This window comes from Dendropsophus ebraccatus, chromosome 13 (genome assembly GCF_027789765.1).
Source record: "Dendropsophus ebraccatus isolate aDenEbr1 chromosome 13, aDenEbr1.pat, whole genome shotgun sequence".
Classification (NCBI taxonomy): domain Eukaryota; kingdom Metazoa; phylum Chordata; class Amphibia; order Anura; family Hylidae; genus Dendropsophus; species Dendropsophus ebraccatus.
Window position 1 is genome coordinate 41,330,444 of NC_091466.1, and position 20,570 is coordinate 41,351,013.

At 42.3% G+C, this 20,570-nt stretch overlaps 1 protein-coding gene across 1 annotated transcript in view; it reads left to right on the forward strand.

Annotated features, from left to right (window-relative positions):
• Window positions 1-415: 415 nt before the first annotated feature.
• ADSS1 (adenylosuccinate synthase 1) overlaps window positions 416-20,570 on the forward strand; it is a 41,814-nt gene continuing 21,659 nt past the window's right edge. The window contains exons 1-2 of the mRNA XM_069950918.1: window positions 416-656; window positions 17,125-17,227. Coding sequence (XP_069807019.1) covers window positions 483-656; window positions 17,125-17,227 — 277 coding nt within the window. The 5' untranslated portion in view covers window positions 416-482. The remainder of the gene's footprint in view (window positions 657-17,124; window positions 17,228-20,570) is intronic.

The following is a 20,570-nucleotide window of genomic DNA, read 5'->3' on the forward strand; positions in this document are numbered from 1 at the left end:
TAGCCGTTCAGTCTTCAGTAATGAAGTTCTGCAGCAGCTGCATTTATTGCAAAGAACTTTCTTATGACATCCAATATCCTTATCATTTACTCTAGGGATGTGTTTGGGTTTATGTTGTTAAAGATGTATTTTTGCTCTTTTATTTTGCGCATATATATATGTGTGTGTGTGTGTGTGTGTGTGTGTGTGTGTGTGTGTGTGTGTGTGTCAGTAAATATTTTCCTCCTGTCATTTACACAAGTTGCCAGCTCTGCCTTGAACACCTGCTCTTCTCCATATCTTCATCACTCAGTCCTCTCCATCTCCAGCCTGATGATCCCCCTCCCTCCTTCCTTCCCTGGCACAGAGATCTGCTCTTCCCCCCTCCCATCCCATTCCCTCTCCTCCCACCCCCTCTGTCTGCCCCTTAGCTCCCTGTCACCAGTGAGTCTTGTGACACTGAAGTAGGGCACACACAGCACAGCAGCCTCTCAGCCCTGGCCATGTCTGGCACACGGTCTTCCAATGACCGCAGCACTGCAGGAGGGCACAAGAGACCCCGGCATGATGTGGGCAACAAAGTGATTGTTGTCTTAGGGGCACAATGGGGGGACGAAGGAAAAGGCAAAGTGGTGGATCTGCTGGCTACAGATGCTGATATTATCTGCAGGTGTCAGGTACGTGTCTGAGGTGAAGGACCCATCAACGCAAATCTCCCATTCCACAGGGATCCCAACTTTAACCCTTTTTTAAAATCAACTGGGGGAAAAGAATTACTTTTTTTAGTTTTTCTTGTTTGTAATTCTGTTTATTCTTTACACAGGTTTGTTTGATTGCTTTGGGATGTTGGTTTATGTTGCCTTTTTGGTATTTGTATTAGCTTTTATAAAATTCTGTGCCCTTTATGCTGCTTTATAAAAGACGTAGGCCAATGTTATGATTATGTAATGTCGCTATTGCTAATGTTCACTAGGTCATAGAATTAATGATTAATTCTAGTGCTGTGATTTTTAGCCTGGGAAGCCCCTCTTGTCATAGGCACTACTGATGATGTGACCTAAAACAAAAGTTCATCCTCTGTACAGTGAGAATCTGTTCTACTGATCGAAAAATGCATTTGACAAAATGTGTAATTTTATTAGTTTTTTTTATTTATTTTATATTAGAATGTAAAGGATGATCTGTATTTTGGCAATGCAAACAATTGCCACAAAAATGTGGAAAAAATTAAATCTATGATCTAGAAAATGTGGACACACAGCTAAATACACCTAAAAGGTGTATATTACATATATTGGAGTGTAACCATTTTCCCAAGGGCCGTAAAAGGGGTCAGAGGGGGGAAACCAAACACCAGGCTCTTATGTCTGGGTACCACAATGGGGGCCCAGTTTGCTCCTTGCTATGGTACACCACTCGTCCACTGGTATGGTGACGCCACCATGCTACTAGTGATCAGATGTAGTAACTTAGCTAAAATTCTAAGTATTTTACACAAATTATGTACACATTTATATGCAAATAACTGGAGTACACAAGAAGATAAGAATGCCAGTCAATACAATGACTGTTGATTCACTTATTTAAGAAAGTGTGAGGAAAAGTGTGAGATCGCTGGGGATCTGACAACCGAAATCCACAACATTATGGAGAATGGGGATCCTGAGACTTTCATTAGAATGGAGTGAAGATCGTGTGTAATCTGACCCTTATCCATAGTCTATTGGACTGATGGAGGTAAACAAGTACTGTGTATACTATATACTGTATATCGGTGGCAGTCCCATAGACATTGAATGGAATGTTTGGGCACATGCATGACCGCCACTCCAGAGAGAAGATTTAGGACACCTCTAGACCAGATTGGTAGTGTCCTAGTGGTTAAAGCAATCATCCAGTTTTCTGGATAAAGTTGTTGATGGGTTAACCCCTTGGTGATGCTCAAAAAGCATAAATCTTCATAGTTTTTGCCCAATTTGTAGGTGCCGCCTAATATATAATCCCTCGTATTTAGTGTATTTAAACCTAATGGTCCTATTATGCGATAATGCAAAACATGAATAGATAAAGATAAATTAGGCCTTATTTATGAAAACTGCAACCAATCAAAATCTAGTAGTTTTTGTTCCAGGACAGAATTTAAAATCATAGCAGTAATTTGGTTGATGTGTAAGACATCAAAACCGATCGGTGGGGAGCCAACACCTCACATCCCTGCTGATCTGCTAATTGCCAGAGCTGCAATAGCAGCATACTCAGAGAATAGAGCTGGAAGCAAACAGCTCCATACATTCTGTAGTGGCCATGCTCTGTTACTGCAGCTCATCACTAATTCCTGGAAGCTAAGCTGCAGTAACTCACCATGGCCACAACACAATATGCTCTGCTCTCTACATATAAAGACAACAGCTGTTTGTCTGGGATTCTGGTTGTTAGTTCTCCACTGGTCTAATGCTGATGACCTATGCCTTTAAATAAACACTCTCACTTTAAAATAAAATCCAAACGATCGCTATATAGAGGCAGAAGATGTGCACTTTAAGCATGTTTTCTTCTCATTCTCTGCCATGTGATTAAGACAGACCTTAGTAAATCTGGGCCTGAAAGGGGAGAGAAGTGCTTTGGTGTGTGCTTCTCTCCCTGCTCAATTTACTGAATACTCAGACCCTGACCTATCAAAACTTTTGACTTGTCTATATGATTTGTCAAATGGTTTTTAAAATTACAGACGCACCTTTATTTCAAACTAATTATCTACAGGAGTAAAATAAGTAGTGAAAAGACAGATATAGTCTGTTTTATATCTATAATGTAAAACAGTACTCCGGGGTGTATCTGCAGAGTGCCCATAGGAACACATAGATATACTTATATTTGTAGACCAGAATAGTGTAATAGACTCAGATTTTCTGTCCCACAAATAAAATACACTGTGTATATGAGTAATATAGTTGTGAACATATTCTGAATCAACAGCAAAAACTAAATATATACTCATCCCAGGGGGGGGGGGGGGGGGGGTTGTCACTATAATGACTGCTTCTTATTTATACCTGTCTAGACTTGCTGGCAGAGGAGATGGAGATTCATAAGTGGCGGAATGTCATATTTGTCTGTCTGTGCATATTGGAATAATTTCTCAGAATAATTTTAGTATTTGTGTGTAGACATTTTCCAAGTGGAAAAAACAGGAAACATGTGCAAGTGTTCCTCTTGTCTGGGCTGTAAGGATGGAGTCTGCTTAGACATGATATAAGAGCAGGCCCTCTATTGCCAAACTGGGGTTTGCCCAAACCTGACCGCTCTGAATTCTATTACTGGTGGGAGTTCTGGAAAACATGGATACATCCTATGGCTGTATCCATGTTTTTCACGCAGTCTTAGGGCTGCATCCAACTGGCATAATGATGGTTTTCACACAACCTCTATAGCCCCTATATTTTGACTCCCTATATTCTATAAAGAGCATAGAGGTTTAGGGTACTATAACACAAAGCGATTATCGGCCGATAATCGTTTCCTGTAATAGGTCATGTTTCAAATCAATGATCAGTCGACACTGACTGATGACACATGACCTAAAATCCTGATTATGATAGTGACGGCCTGCTTGCTGTCACTCTGTGTAACAGGAGCGGTGGCAGTAGACTGCCGCTCTCTCCTATGGCCTACCCGGCCAGCCCCTCCTGCAGCTCCCTTCCAACGCCCCCCCCCCCCCCCGTGCGCTCCATGTCTGTGCATGTAATAGCACAGACACCATGCAAGGAATGAGGAGCGAGCAAGCGACGTTCACTTGCTCCTATGGCCCATAGGTCCCAAATAATCCTAACAATAGAGCTTTATGGCATATGAAGTGAATGGAGCTTAATTGCAAATCACACCTGAACTAGAGACAAGAGTCGTGCTGTCTCTGGAAGAAAGTGGCCATGTTTTTCTAACACTGGATAATCACCTTAATAGTTCAACCATTATAAAGCAACCCAAGTGTAGCATGGCCCTCATAGTTATTAAGGCCATTTACTGCCTAGGTGCCCAAACCATTTTCAGTTCTTCTAGAGTTCCCTACATCTCAAGAGAAAAAAAAGAAAACCAACTCTGCATTAATACCCCCTTTATGCTCCGTCATGCGTCCAGTGCCAGTTCAGCCTTGGGTGTAATATTGTGTAATCAGAGACAGACTGGTTGCTAGGGATTTACTACTTGACAACCCAATATAACCAGTCTCAAATGACTCAGCTGTTCAGCTCAAAGCCAGGAATTGGCGTGATGTACCGGCTGACAACCTGCTTTACCCAGCACTGTGCCAATTCCTGGCTCTTTCTACATGTAATTTTAGGTAATAAGCCTTATTAAGTAGGATAAACTACAAACAGAGGAGAGCCATTTTTTGTTGAAGAAGAAAACAAGACAAAAATGAATGTCCTGAATTCTGATCTGGGTTTACTCTTTGTTAGTTGTATGATTTTTATTTTACGTTGCAGTTCTCTCACACTAACACGAGATGAGCAAACCTCAAGCACGATCAGGTTCATCTGAATCCAGGCATGAGGCATATCATCATCAGTGGCTGAAGAAGTTGGATGCAGCCCTAGGGAGTCCTGGAAAATTGGATTTAGCCTATGGTTGTCTCCATGTTTCTAGACAGCCACCTAATATATTTTAGGCTTTTTTTGCTCATTAATTCCAAAAATTTGCCATCTCCATTATATATTCACAGATGGGAGGAGCCAAGTCAGAATAAAGAGGTGAAATAGTTGTCACTTGCTTAGTTGGTATTGAAGTAAGTGATGAACTCCAGGAGTCTCAAGACTTCAAGAGACTGCAACGTGTGATCTAGTAGATTCACTGTTATTCAGCCGTGAATGTTAAGGAAACCACACACACCTAATTTGCTTGCAAACATGGATATGTCTGTCTGTGCTCCTTTTAGGGTGTTTAGAACATTTGCTAGGGGTTCTGATCACATTTCAGAACTGCAGTGTTGACAATCACTAGGTGATTCCTTATGGAAATTTATTTACTGTAAGGGTATGTTCCCACCGCAAGGCTTCTGCTTGAAGTTATGCTCGTCCTATAGACTCAGGCCCGCTTCTGCCATGAGGCCGGCTGTGGCGTGGGACAGGTGAGCGGCTGGCTGCGGGGGGGCTCTGGGATGCCAGCCAACACTCGGGGCGGCCGCCTGAGGTTTGCCTCAGGCGGCAGAAACCCCAGAATCGGCCCTGTATAGACTCAATGATATTTGTCAGCAAATTCTGCCATCCGCACATGTCAATTCTTTGGGCAGATGGCGGAATTTGATGGCAAATATCATTGAGTCTATGGGTCGGGCAGAAATTCAAGCGGAGGCCGTGTGGCGGAATCCGCTTGAAGTCTCCCTGGATATTCCATAGTGTGCACATACCCTCAGGCTGTGTTCACACATGCACTTTCATTGCGTTCCTGCATTATTTCATTACAGTAATGAATCATTCTATTGCCATCCTGCCGTACTTCACTGCGTTTCTTCAATGAAACTCTAACGTATGTGAACGTACCCTAAGGCTGGGTTCATACATGCAGTAATGCAATGAAAATGCAATGTGATTGCAGTAATTGATCATTTCACTGCCATTCTTCATGCATTAAAACAATGAAACTCCAACATGTGCAAACATACCCTAAGCAGGGAGAGAAACCAAAACCAGACTAGTAATCCGCATCTAGTAAGCTGCAATTCAGATTCATCATAGTTACAGGCTGCATAGGGAATAAATATAATGTATGCAAGACTCATAGCACAAAGTGTCCTCCAAGTTCCAGACGTGCCACAGTTTCATTTAGTTAATACTGTATGTCTGACGCTACCTATGACACGCATGCTGCTGCACAAAGCACAGTCTCTATTCTCTCCTGTGCCTTAAACCTGCTTCTGTAGTCTTTACTGCAGTTTGACCTATATACTGTAACTTTACCTGCCAATTAAGGGTTTATTCTCTTAATTATACAGATGCTATAGATAGGGAAGCCCTGTAGTGGACTGTTTCCCTGCCCAGTATGATGTTGCTTTAAAATGGAACCTATCAAGTTAAAAATACAGTCCAATTGGTACGGCTGGTCACTTGCCAGATGGTGAGGTGTGACGCCAGTTCTATGCTAGTTGGCCGAGATATAGCCAGGCCCAATGATGTTGAGTCGTGACGCCAGTGCTGGTTGGGCACACAGGTATGATGGCACACCTGCTTTTAGTTTAAAGGACCAGTTATACCTTGTTCCCCTGTGGTCAGTGACCTGCTGGGCTGTTGCGGGTTTCCTTTGGGCTGTTGTCACCGTGGTCCGGAGTGGAGTAGTGACCCACCGGGACTATTGACACTGCCACCCACAGAAAGGGGAGATTACCTAAGGAATGTTTCCGTGCTGTGTTGGTGTGGGGTGAGGAATCACAGAGTCTCTTGATTATAAATAAAATCTGCTTTACTTGTAGAATACTTGTATACAGCAAGTTATACAGCTTTGCCTTGAAAGGATACCTCACACTTGATAAGACACTTGATAAGTTAGGATCCAGATCTGTAGTGAGTGGATGGGAAGTAGTAAAGTTGTGTGGACTGAGTTGCGTGCTGGGAGTAGAGAATCAGAAGAGTAGAGAGGAGGATGTTGTGAGAGTCCCAACCCAATTAGTACTGTGCTCTGCTGGGATGTTGGAGGATGAGGTAGAAGAATACTTGAGAAGAAAGAGAGAATACATGTGCCCGTGTTTTGACCTTTGGGTCTTCGCACCACCTCTTATCCTACCAGTGTCTGGGCACCTGTCCTAGTGGGTGACACAAGCCCCAGACCTTGTTACCTGGGATGAGCGGAATGCTGAGGGTTCCCTGCTGACAACCGCGCTGCGAGATAGAGTTCATAGGCTTCTAGCAACTTTGCTCTATCCGGATTAGTTACTAGCCTTGCTTTGTGGATACTGTCTTGCACTGTGACTCTCCTTTTCCACGGCGTGGGTTGAGATGGTCTCTGACATCTTGTGGCGAAACTTCAACACTACTACATCACCACTTACATACAAAAGTACAGGCTTTTGCAAGGGGTGTAACCAATAGCAACACCCGTGGTGGGACACCCCACAATCGATGGGCACTATTTCATAGCACAGAAGGAGTCTGTTCAGCTGAATTTCTGCTCATTCCAAACTTAGGAGTCTAGTGGTTAGTCCTACTCAGTGAGCAGCAGCCTTCTCTATTTGAGCCTTCATACAGGCACATCTGTCAGTCACTAATGGGACCTCCCACTGGACTCCTGAGCTCAGAATGAGCAGAGGTATACATCTCATAATGACAAATTAAACTGAATCTTTTCCCCACAAAAACTATTTGTCAATAAGCTAAGCCACTTCTTTGATATAACATGCTGCCCACAGATTGGACTGTATTGTCAATGTGACAGTATCCCTTTTAATATTTTTATTTTTTAACATTGCTCTGTTGCTGAAAAGGGGCATTCCACTCATTTTTAACTTTTGGGCAATAATAATAATAATAATAATATTAATATTTATTAGTATAGCGCCAACAGATTCGGCAGCACTATTATCTATTGTGTTTTTAATTCACTCCTGGTTTTGGTTGAAAAAGACTGACGGAAATACTATATATGAATATAACCTTAATATGTTACCGGCCTGGCAAGAAACATAGCAAACAAGATATTCTTATCTTTCTGTGCTCCCCCAATGTCGTCCTACGTCATCTTTGGGTCCCCAGCTGAAAGATCCCGCCTCCAGATGAACTTGTCTCAGCAATGACAAGCCCACTTAGCCAATCACTGACTGCAGTGCTGACCCGTCAATGATTGGCTGAGCAAGCTGTCACCACTTAGACAAGTCCATCTCGGAAGTGGAGGTGGGATTATTCATCCAGGGACGCGAAGATAACGCAGGAAAATACCGGGGAGTGCGGAAAGGTAAGAAAGGTCAATCACCATATACAAACATTTTCCTCCTCTACTGTGAAGTGAGCAAACCTATCAGCTCACCAATTTATATAGGAGATAAGGGTTTATTCAAGGTCACCTTGATCTTAACTTGCCTTGATTGGATTATACTGTAGATAGAACCAAAAAGTTTTCTTATCATTGGTGTTTATTTGAGAGATTTAATTGTGACTTGAAGATTGCAAATATACTCCACTCGAAAGGTTCCCATGACCTAAAAATACATCCAGCTGAGTCCTCAAGATATGGTAATTATAGAAGAGCTTGTGGCCCAGGCTCCAAAATCCTCCCAGTGTCGGACAACAGGTGTCAGACGAGATGTCTTACCAGGCTTTGTATGAAATGCACTAAGGAAGATCAGTTTTGTTTTCATGACAGACGAATGACTCACAGGTCAATGTATGACACCACTTCCTACATCTTATCACAGCAACAGCTGAAAGAATTTAAAGTCTACCGGTCACCATAAACACAGGGCCCTATTATATGGGACAATTATTATGTAAAAAAAAATCGTTATATCTTTCGGATTTAAACGATAATCGTTTTGTGTGAATGCAGGCAACAATCGAAAAATCATTTGTGTCGTTGAGGGCCTCTGATAAGCTGAACCTAAAATCTTCATTAATCGTTCGCTGTCATTCCACTTCGTTCACTAATCATTCAGTGTAATTTCACATCAGTCGTTCAACTGCTGGGATCAGATGGAGTAAACGATTGCAGTAACGACTGTAACAACTATCATTCTATGTAATATGGTGAGAGATTTCAAGTAGCTCTCGTTTGCAATCGTTACCCGTTAGAAATTGCTTTGTCTAATAGGTCCCTTATATTATGCGGCTGTCTCAGTCACATGACCACCTGGATTGTTAGCCTGATTGGTCTTGGCCTGTACATTTCAGACGAAAACCACTAAAAACTTTGGATATATCTCTACGATGTATCAAAAGTTATTCTTTTTGTGACATTGCCCATTTAATATACATGAAACTGAATTTAACAAATACCAAGTGCAGAGAGTCCTTCTTACGAATCTTACAGTATGTAAAAGTAGAACCTATTTGACCTCTTGGGTAACTCAATTTTTTTTTGTTGTTGTTTTTTAACCAAGGGCAACCCTTTTGAGTTTCTATTAGGCTCATAGGAATGAGGGCTTCATCTAACCCCCTCTTCTGTCTTAGGGTATGTGCATACTGTGGAATCCGCACAGTAATTGCCACGGATTCCACTGGTTACCCTCGCCAGCACGCGTATCTGCCCATGCCATAGACTCCATTCTATGCACAGGCAGATTCCGCCATTTGCCCAATGAATTAATGTGGGGAGCGGCGGGATATCCGCCCAGATTCCATAGTGTGCACATACCCTAAGGCTTCGTTCCCACTGAGCAAAACTAGCGGAATTCTGCGGCGGACAATTCCCAACATGTTCATTCTTCAGCGCGGACAGAGCAGGAGCGCGTGCCTCCCATAGACTCCCATTATGAGAGGGAGGCTAACGGCATTCCCGCCGCGGCATTCCGCTAGTTTTGCTTAGTGGGAACGAAGCCTTATGCAGAAAGCTCTCCTCTTCTCAGTAATGTTAGCAAACAAGTGAGGGTAAGGCCCCGCTGGCAACAGTTTTGAAAGGATACAAGTCAGAATATCTGCAAAATGCTGATGTATACACCATGGAGTACTCACAGTGGGCCCAGTGACTTTAATGGACCAAGCATATATTCTTGTAGTTACTTTGTACAGTCTATTCCCCCAACATATATTTTATTTGGGGCTTAAAAACGTAACAGTAGACATTTTTGGGTCCCTTAGGAAAAAATAAAGTATACACTTGGTAAAATTCAGGATAAGCATAAACTTGACTCATGGCTCAGTATGTTCTCGGTAAAAGTGTAGAAATATGAGAAATTAGGGCATTGTCTCAGCAATGAATTGCTAGAAATGTAGTTATATGTGGGTTTGCATAGGCTGGAGATGATCTGTTAGCATCAAGTCACACTTTCGATAGGCTTCTTACGCTACACATCCATGAGCAACCAAGGTGTTTAGTAGAGATGAGTGAATCTTAAGCATGCTCTGGTTCTTCCGAACCAGAACATTCTGCATTTGATTACCAGTGGCTGAAAAAGTTGGATGCAGCCCTAGGGAGTCTTGGAAAAGATGGATACAACCTATGGCTATAGCCATGTTTACCAGGCAGCCTTAGGGCTACAAAACTATTGCCAGTGGGGCCTTACCCTCACTTCTTTGCTAACATTACTGAGAAGAGGAGAGCTTTTCCTATGCTTGAGATTTACTCCTCTCTAGTGTTTAGTCATGACTAGAGATGAGTGAATCACTTCAATCGACAAGCGGCTTATCAGCCATCTGCCTTTCAACTCAGTTCTGCTCCCTGCCGCTCCTCCTCGGGGTGCCGGGAAAAGGTGGATCCAGTCCTGGGAAACTTCTCGGGTGATTCTCTGATGTCTAGTCATGACACCAACAAACGATGGTAAGTTTTTATATATCCTCTAACTTTGTAGCACCATCTCACGTTACCACAGGCAGAGAACCTCTATACTACTGGTAATAAATACATCTAAATAGGTCAAGGTCCTATATTTGGAAAATGGCTTTGAACCGCAAGGGCCATTGTGACGTTTTTAGCCTTTCAAATGTCAACTACGGTTTCATGACATTCATAGCAGATAGCTGTGTAAAGGCCCCTTATACACATTAGAAAATAGCCAAAGTGCTCCGATTATCTAATATGCATGTTTTTACACGCCTCAATCCTCTTGATCTTACAGAGGATAGTATGGAGCCATCTTAGGCCAAAGTGGAGACCTATTTAAAGCGTAGCCATCAGTTGTTATTTATGTTCTGAACTGCCGACACTGTTAGAAAGCTGTTAGGTCAAGGAGACACATGGTACCTTTCATATATCCAGCTGTGCTTTTAAAATATAGAGAAATTCTTTTATTCTCTAGTATATAAATTCAACAAGGTTTTTTCCAAGCAAATGAATAGCTGCAAGCTGGAATCTCCCCTCTCTTCCCCCTCCCTGCTTCATTACGTGCCCAGCTGTATATTGAGTTTTCCTAGTGCTGGACCTGCAGTCACCAACGATTGACAGGATGGCTGTTTGTAAAGACAAATTTGTCATGATGAGACAACCCCTTTAAGAAGGTTTACAAAGACAGGAGGAAATAGTGTAGTAACTTTATACCGGTATCTGGAAGTAGGAACCAGATGGTCCTACTAATCCTTCCTAATGTTCTCTAAGCAGCAATGATAAGACTTAAGGCCCTATTGCACCAACAGATCTGACGACAGATTATCTGCCAAAGATTTGAAGCCAAACCCAGGAACAGACTATAATCAGAGAACAGGTCATAAAGGAAAGACTGGATTTCTCCTCTTTTCAAATCCACTACCAGGTTTGGCTTCAAATCTTTGGCAGATAACCTGTCGTCAGATCTGTTGGTGTAATAGGGCCTAAGGGAAAAAGATGCTAGAAATCTTTTAATGTACATAACTATTATTCACAGCGTGGTACATTGATGACATCCTTGGTAAAAGCAAATGGATTCTCAGTTTAGAAATATAATTTAAATTGAAAGGAAAATGTAGAAATCTATACTTAGGAGAAAAATACTACACAATCTACCTTCACTGACATTGACAATACAGTCAGCATATGTAACATCCAGTTCTCTCTGTGCAGTTAGAACCATCTTTAGCAATAAACAACTTTAAAATGACTGGAGCAGAGAAGCGTCCTTAAAATAATACTGTAGTATAAAGATGGGGTCTCCTCTTCTTTGGGTATGTTCACACTGAGCAAATACGTCGGAATTCCGCATCGGATCTCTCCACCACGGAATCCCGCTGTGCTCGGTGTCCCGCTGTGGGTGTATGAGAGGGCACACGCTCCTCCGCTGCCGCCGCTCTCCGCTCAATGAAGTGACAGTAGGTCCTAGACTGGCAATGGGGAGGTTAAACAACTTCTAGAAATCTTCCTTCTATGTTCCCCATTTTATTTTATTTTTTTTACTTTGGATCAGATCAATATTTATCAAAGCGGCACTTTTAGCAGGTTCAGGCCAGTGAACCTGCTGATATGCACCAGACGCTATTTACCTTAGGACTGCAGTGCCGCTGTTGATACTCATGTGGGGTCCGGTACTGTGCTGATATTGGTTACTGATATGCTAATAAGCGGCTTCCGAGCATTTGGGGCGTTCCCCGCCAGCCCGGAGCACCCGCTCGGCTCGTCTAGCCTGTCCTCCCACTTAGCATGTTCATATATGCATAGTTAGGCCTGACATAGGGGTTGCAGGGCCATTCCATGGCCCCCCTTCCCTGCACGTGCGCGCTTTGCGGGGGCGGCTGTTGCTGACCGACACGGTGTGGAGTTAGTGTAGTGAACCAGAGGACCTGCACGTTGGTACACGGGGCTATTATGGCTTGATCAAATCATATACAGACACTCTGGTGTTGATTTTTAATATAGGCCAAGCGGCATTAGTATCAGCCATAGATGGGATGTGCAGCCGTTCCTTTCTCTCCAGTTTCTATGCATAGCTAGGCCGCTTGTTACTGCGCATGTGCAGGGAGTAGCCTGTAACAAGTGGCCTAACTATGCACATATGAATATGCATAGTGCGAGGGCAGGCTAGGCGGGCCAAACGGGTGCTCCGGGCTGACGGGGAACGCCCCAAATGCTCGGAAGCCACTTATTAGCATATCAGTAATTAGCTGATATCGGCACAGTACCGGACCCCACATGAGTATAAACAGCGGCACTGCAGTCCTAAGGTAAATAGCCGCTGGCGCATATCAGCAGGTTCACTGGCCTGAACCTGCTGATAGTGCTGCTTTAAAGTTTTTAAAATTATAACAAATCAAAATATTACATAAAATGCAAATACCAAGGATTACAGGGATCCAACAAAAAATACTGAGCAAATAGCCCTAAGGGTACAAACACACACAGCAGATACGCAGCAGATACGCAACAGATACGCAGCAGATTTGATACTGTGTTCAGTTATTTAGATCTAATCTGCTGCGTATCTGCTGCGTATCGCAGCAGTAAATACGCAGCGTATAAGCCGTGTGTGTTTCTACCCTTATGATGCATTTACACAGAGAGATTTAACTGACAGATCTTTGAAGCCAAAGACAGGAACAGAGAACAGGTCATAGAGGAAAGACTGGGATCTATCCTCTTTTCAAATTCATTCCTGGCTTTGGCTTCAAAGGTCTGTCAGAGAAATCTCTCTGTGTAAACACACCATAACTCCTTGATCTCCTTCCATCATAAAGACCGCAATCCTGAAACTAGGCACAGCCTAACCATTGACCTGCCTAGGGGAGATGACATACCATGATACAGTCTCCAAAAATTCAAAGAGGCCATTTAGACTCACTGCACATGCATAGCAGGGTATCACTGTGTGTCAAGTACTAAATAGGGTCACCTAATGGCAAACTTACCACAATGCATCAAAACAGCAGATTGCTGACTGTTTCCAAGCAGCCTCAATTTTTTTTTCTTTTTGCTGTGTGTTTGCAGCAGTTCACTTGTTAAAGTATTGCATTGTCCCCCAAAAGTTGTACAAATCACCAATATACACTTATTACGGAAAATGCACATAAAGGGGGGGATTTACGAAGCGTACGCCAGGGAGAAGGTGCAGATTCGCCCCTTCTCCATGGAGTACGCTCCACTTGCCCGATGGCGTACGTGGGGTGTGATAAGGGGGGGAGGAGGCGTGCCCCTCTTACTGTGTTCTGCCGGGGGAAAGGGGGCGGGGCCTAATATAAGACTGGTGTACTTGTGCACCGATCTTCGTAAATCCTCCCCAAAGTGCTTTTTTCCCTGCACTTACTACTACATCAAGGCTTCACTTCCTGAATAAAATGGTGATGTCACAACCTGACTCCCAGAGCTGTGCGGGCTGTGGCTGCTGGAGAGGATGATGGCAGAGGGATGCTTAGTGTCCCTCCAGTGCCCTGTGTCCTTCAGTGTCCCCCTGACATCATCCTCTCCAGCAGCCACAGCCCGCACAGCTCTGGGAGTCGGGTCGTGACATCACCATGTTATCCAGGAAGTGAAGCCTTGATGCAGTAGTAAGTGCAGGGAAAAAACACTTTATAAGCATTTCCCATAATAAGTGTATATTGGGGATTTGTATAACTTTTAGGGGGCAATACAATACAAAATTTTTGCCAGACTTCTCCTTTAACATAAGGGAGAAACCCCACTTTAAAATAGTAATGTATTTAATTAGTGAAGCAATTGTAATTCCAATGTGTAATTTGGCAGAGGAAGTTCAGCTCCCTGTTCCTCCAGACAGTGAATACGAAACTTCAGACCAGTCTACTTAACTGCTATTTAAAGCACCAGCTTGCTGCGGCTGTCCTAGGGGTCAGGCCAGCACCTTGCAAAATAAAAATACAGTAGGAGAAGGTCAGGTTTTACATTACATGAGTTGTTACAGAATGGAAAGTTCTATGACTAGTGGGATTCTGGGTAACAAGATATGTGCAGTAACTTCACAATGAGCAAATTTTATAACAGTTCTCTAACTCTACACATATTTCGTCCATGGTCATGGCCATTTGAAATTCCGCTCACATCTATGAAAGTACACAACAGTAAAAAAAAATTATTGCAACCAGAAATAAAGGTATACATATACTGTACATTATGGCATTTTCCCAGATTAAATATGCATTTTTTCCTATTGAATGGGTGTGCTCTTCTTGGTATGATGTCAGAACTGTATTCGTCTGCTCTTAACCAATCAGATGATGTCTCTCCCATTGCTTTACCTTATACTAGATGGATTTTATGATGACTGAGCAGGTTCATGTGTAAGAATAAAAAGGAAAACCACAGACTGCTAGAAGAAGATGAAGATCCAACTTATAAGATATATTATCAATTCGATTTTTTTCTATATTCCCAAGTTCCACAGATTAATGATTTTTAAACTATAATGTTTTGCACTTGTATTGTGCTGCTTATTCTGCCTGGATAATAAGGGCTGCAGTGTTCTTGGAAGCAAGAATGGTGCTGCATGCAACAATATTATTTTTTTTTTTTGCAGGAAATGTGATGCAAACCAGATGGGCCACATGAAAGTTGGTGGGATCCATCAGGATTTTTTGAGATCCATTCTAAGGCCATGTTCACACAACTTAAGTTTTGTATCCATCGTGGCTGTTGTTGCCGATTTGCAACAACGGTCGTGATTGATACAAAACTTACGGCACGATAAACTGACATCGGTTTTGTACGGTCACTATTCATCGAATAGCGGCCGCACAAGCCTGACAGGTCACACAATGGAGAGTGCGGCTCCAGCTGCACCCTCCATTGTCGGCTATAGTGAATTGGGATGCAGGCGCACATGGATGTGCCCGCATCCCAATTCAGCACAAATGAAGATCATCTGGACGGTACTGAAGATCTTCACTGACCCAGCGGGGTCACAGAATGGCCGGTGTTTCACGTAGTGTGAACCTGGCCTAAACCAGATCTATAATGCCTGTTACAACAAGAAATCCTTCGCAGAGGGTGAAGAAGAGAGAAATTACATTGAATTGTATGCATTCTTTATTTGGTTCATGACAAACTCTATACACTGACAACTGTTCTCAAAACTGTTCTTCTGACATAACGTGGCATGACTACTTTACCTAAAGTATTTCTGTATAGGAGTTTTTTGGATTTGCTACTTATACAGGTTATTTAAATGAGCACAGAATAGATATAGCAGTGCTGTGTTTATCTATTTGTTTAGTAATCTGTGCTAGGTTAGTAGATTTAAGGCTCTATTACATGGGTCGATTTGGAGGAGCAAGCGAATGTCAGGTCAGCACTTGCTTGCTCCTCATTCCCTGTTCGCTGCCGGCGATATTACACTCCATGTACACACGTACGCGCCAAAGAAAATGGGTGATTCTGCGCCATCTCCCTGTCCGTTGCCTTAGGTGGGACTTTCATAAATGTCCCCCATAGTGTATGGTTGCCATAGTCCATGCCACTGGTAGCTACTGCCTCCTTCAACAACTTCCACCACGTCTCTATGTTCAGTTATTCCTATGACGTTGGGGAATCCTCAGTGTGTCCGCACTCATAGCTATCTCAACCCCCACATACACATGCTGGGCATGCATGTATTCTGAGTAGGCAAAGGGGAGTAAGGGTACTATTACACAAAGCGTTTTTTTTTTACAATCAACAATAAACTAACTCAAACGACCGCTATGGCGAATGACTTGAAATCGTTCACCTAATTATACAGAATGATGATCGTTACTTATGATCGTTCTTGCGGTCATCCTGTTGTCGTCACTGCGTTCGTCGCTACTGCAAATGACCGAACAACGTCTTATTACATGCGGACGATCAACGATAAAAATAGGTCTAAATTCTATTAAACGACCAACGACCAATTGTACGCTATTACACTAAACGACTATCGTTCAAATCCGAACGATTTAAGGATTTTTCAAACGATGATCGTTCCGTGTTATACCACCCTAGGCCTCTGCTAGACTTCTCTGATGGTGACTTATCTCCTCAGCAAAATGACTGGGTATGTTGAAATCCAACAACACTACACTACATTTATTAGTGGAAGTGGTTTATAATGTGGCTCCAGGATTGTTCATGTACAGTAGGCTCAGTATGGTTATTGGGCACAGTATTCTTATAGAATTGCATATGTCTATAAAGAAAAGAAAACTTAAACCTCAGTTGTATTCTCCAAATGTGGTGTGAACAGAGCCTAAGGGTTCACACATTACAAATTTAGTTGCAAAAATTGTCTGTTACTGCCACATCCATCTGAAATGAACGTGCAGAAGACCATGTGCTTGCTGTCTAAGCAACTTCATACAGATGAATGGAATTGATTTTCCGTTGCAGAAATGTACTCTACATAATGTGCCGCATGTGAATCCACCCCTAGGGCAACATCTGTGCCTGTTCACAGCATAGTCACCACTATAATCATTTCCTAAGAAGTTTAGCGGATCTTTTGTAGCAATGAAGGAGCCTCTAATAATTTTTCTAGTATCATCCCTACCCTCTGGTGGGAACTAACCCCTGGCCTTCCTATCTAACCCAGCCTTGTCTGGTCTCAAGTACTTTATCATTCATATATCATTTTCTTATCTTCTTAAGGGAGGAAACAATGCAGGACACACTGTTGTGGTGGAAGGAAAAGAATACGATTTCCATCTCTTTCCAAGTGGCATTATTAATCCCAAAGCAATTTCCTTTATCGGTAAGTGCATTCCCATACTGTATGAATATGCTTTGATCTAATGTTACCCATAAAATGTATATATACCAGTGACCACATGCAGTGGGATTCACAAATCTGCATGTGAGCCCTGACTTGTTAGTCATTGCTATTGGGCAGTGTTTGAAGGTGACTTTAAAACACACAAATAAATCCCCTTTGATATTGTGACACCTAGTGGTCAAATGGTAAACAGCACTGTTTGTTAAGCAGAACCGAGAGTTCCCTCTCCCAAATTCTAGCTGCTGTTTTTCAGCAGGTGTCAAACATGCTAAAAGTGGAATTTTAGGCAACATATGGTAAACTTAATTACTTATTACAGACTATCTTTACTTTCAAAGCCTTTTCTCCCTATGATAGAATGTGGCCCACCTTTTTGGATCCAGAGAAGCAAATTATTTGCTGCTGGGGTTAATCATATACTGTATTTTTCACAATCTGAATACTTCATTGTAGGGTATTTTAAGGCATTCATCTTCTTCACAAAGAAACACCCTCAAATTTGTGGAGAATCTCCCCTTTAATTTAAACCCCACCCCTTGGTTGCCCAGTTATACACAGGGACTATTGGCAAGTATGATGGTGAAGAACTATATACCCGAAGGCTGGACCCTCAAAATAATTTCTTCTGGGGGCATAAGGTTTTCGAGCCTGACACTGAGTTAGTACAAGCTTCCCTGCAACTATAGTTAACATGCAACCCCCCCCCCCCCCTCACACACACACACACACACACACGCCAAGCACTTAGACATTGGTTGGTAACTGGTTCACCCACCTTTACCTACACTATCCTATTAATAAAGATGGCCAGACTATAGTAACAACAAAGCAATTTTACCCCTCTTTCTTCTGTCTACAACCCTCTCCTCATAGTCTGTAAGCTCTCATGTCCTCGCTCCTCATGTTTGGCTTGATAATAACATGTGTAAGGCTTTGTTCACTCCTAGTATTTCGGTCAATCTTTTGCTCAGTCTTTTTTTAACTAAAACTATTGACGCTATATAAATAACAATTCTTCTTCTTCTCCTTCTTTTTCTTCATAAAGCTATTCAGTTTGTTAATAATACAATTTTTAATACAATACTGTCATATACTGCCCACTATAGAACTGATAAATATTTCCACACAATACTACCATTTAAAATCTAATAGCTAAATAATACCTTGATATGGTTTCCAAATAATACCACCATATAGTGTGCAAGATCCCACACAATACTGCAATTCAGTGTCCATATAATACAGCCATATGGTGCTCAAATTATACATTTTTATCATATCTAAATAATACTAATGGTGCTGTCTGTGAATACAAAAGTCAGTTTAATATATATTAGTTTTTCCATCTCCTTCTAAGACTCTAGCTGGAAAACACTATTGACCATCTATAGTCCTATAAATAATGGAATAAAACAATGCTGCTCACCCTGTCAGTCCACTGTATTTAACTATAAGGGCCCATTAGAAGCCCTTATGGTAAATACATAGGTGCAGGAGCAGACTACCTTCTGCCTTTCCCTTTATATACTGCAGTGTGTAAGTCTCTTGCCATCTGCTTTTTAACCATTTTTTGTTTTGCAGCATGCAAGTGAATATTGGTTTCTGCTATGGGGAAAAAAATCCCTGAGTGCCTATAGGTAGCCTGGAGGCTTAAAACTTAACCTTTATTATTAATGCTATAAAAACGGGAAGGCCTTATGCACACGTTCAGTATTTTTTTCTGGTCCTGAAACAACCCGTGAGAAATTACGGATTGGACATCCGTATTCCATCCGTATTTCCGTAATTCTATATTTCGTAATTTACTACTCATTGCTTTTCAATGCACTTCATCCGTATTTTTTTGCGGAAACACAGATGCCAACATGTTACAATCCATAAACAATTGATTTCAATGAGAGGATCCGCAAAAAAAAATGGGTCCGCACCGGGTCTGCACTAGGACATGTCCTTTTTTTTTCAGGATAGATTTTCATCCATTTCTGCTCCCAATCTAATACTCCAATCTCCATACTGCTGCTGATTTTAGATTGGAATATGGGTGATTGCTATTGGGGCTGTTATATGCGTATACAAAATCGCATCTAGGTGTCTGTACTCAGACATCCAGCGTGCTCCCGAGTGGACACGTCTGCATCTTTCAACATTGCTCCAATGTGAAAGAGTATTAGGAGAGGAAGGTTAGCGGTCAGGGACAACCAAGGGTGTTTTGTGCTTATCGCTTGGTTGCCACATATTGTAAAAGTCGATAGAACATTGAGTTCACTAGTTTAGCGCCTACGGCCGAGGTGCTACCATCCTGACCGTTATCTCTGCCTAAATGTACACCAACCCCTCCATCCTTGTAAGAGAGATACGAGCCACCCATATCTATTTTATTTTCACCACTGCACTATGTTGTTTGAACACTCCCTGTTTTTATAGCATGAATAATAAAGGTTAAGTTTTAAGTCTCCGGGCTACCTATAGGCACTCGGGGCTTTTTTTCCCCATAGCAGAAACTAATAAAATGTGCCTCCTGCACTTGGCTTGGATCTCCCCTCCGTGTAAGTGAATATTGGGTCACTTACACACTGCAGTACATAAGGGGTCTAGCAGAAGGACACAGGATGGCGCTTAGTTCCTCCCCTCGCCCCCGTCCCCCCCCCCCGAGCCCCATAGCAGCTGCCTGCCCTGCCTCTATGGTAGCTACGCCACTGATGTCAGTGCCCTCCATTGATTTACAGAAGTATGATATGCCATGGATTTCTATCCCACCCTGTGTCCCCTAACTCCATTCCCCATCCCTCCTCCTTAATTTCTTTGGCAATGCTAATATGTATTTGGTCAATAAAGCTTATTTGAAATTGACAGACATATATGATATAGACAGATAGATAGATGATATAAAGATATTGGATGAATAGATAGATAGATAGATAGATAGATAGATAGATAGATAGATAGTATAAAGATATTAGATGAACAGATAGGTAGATAGTCAGACAGACAGTCAGTGTAGTAGAGTAACCTTAATACCATTGTACATTCATGTGCAGATCTAAGCTGACAGCCCCCATTCAGTCAGTGGGTTCCCGTCCCGCAGCCCTCAGGCCTTTGCTGTAGAATTCCATTGTTTTAGTCAGTTGCAGAGTTTTCTGCTCGATCAAACAATCAGGAATCAAAGCTCCGACATTCCTGCTAATTCATCTATAAAATATCTGCACGCCATAAAAAAAAGCTAAATGATAAGAAGAACCATAAAAACAACAAAATAAATTGGTTGTTTTGTAGGGTTTATGTAGAAGCCACGTACAAGAATAGATTGGCGGCACTCCAGTGA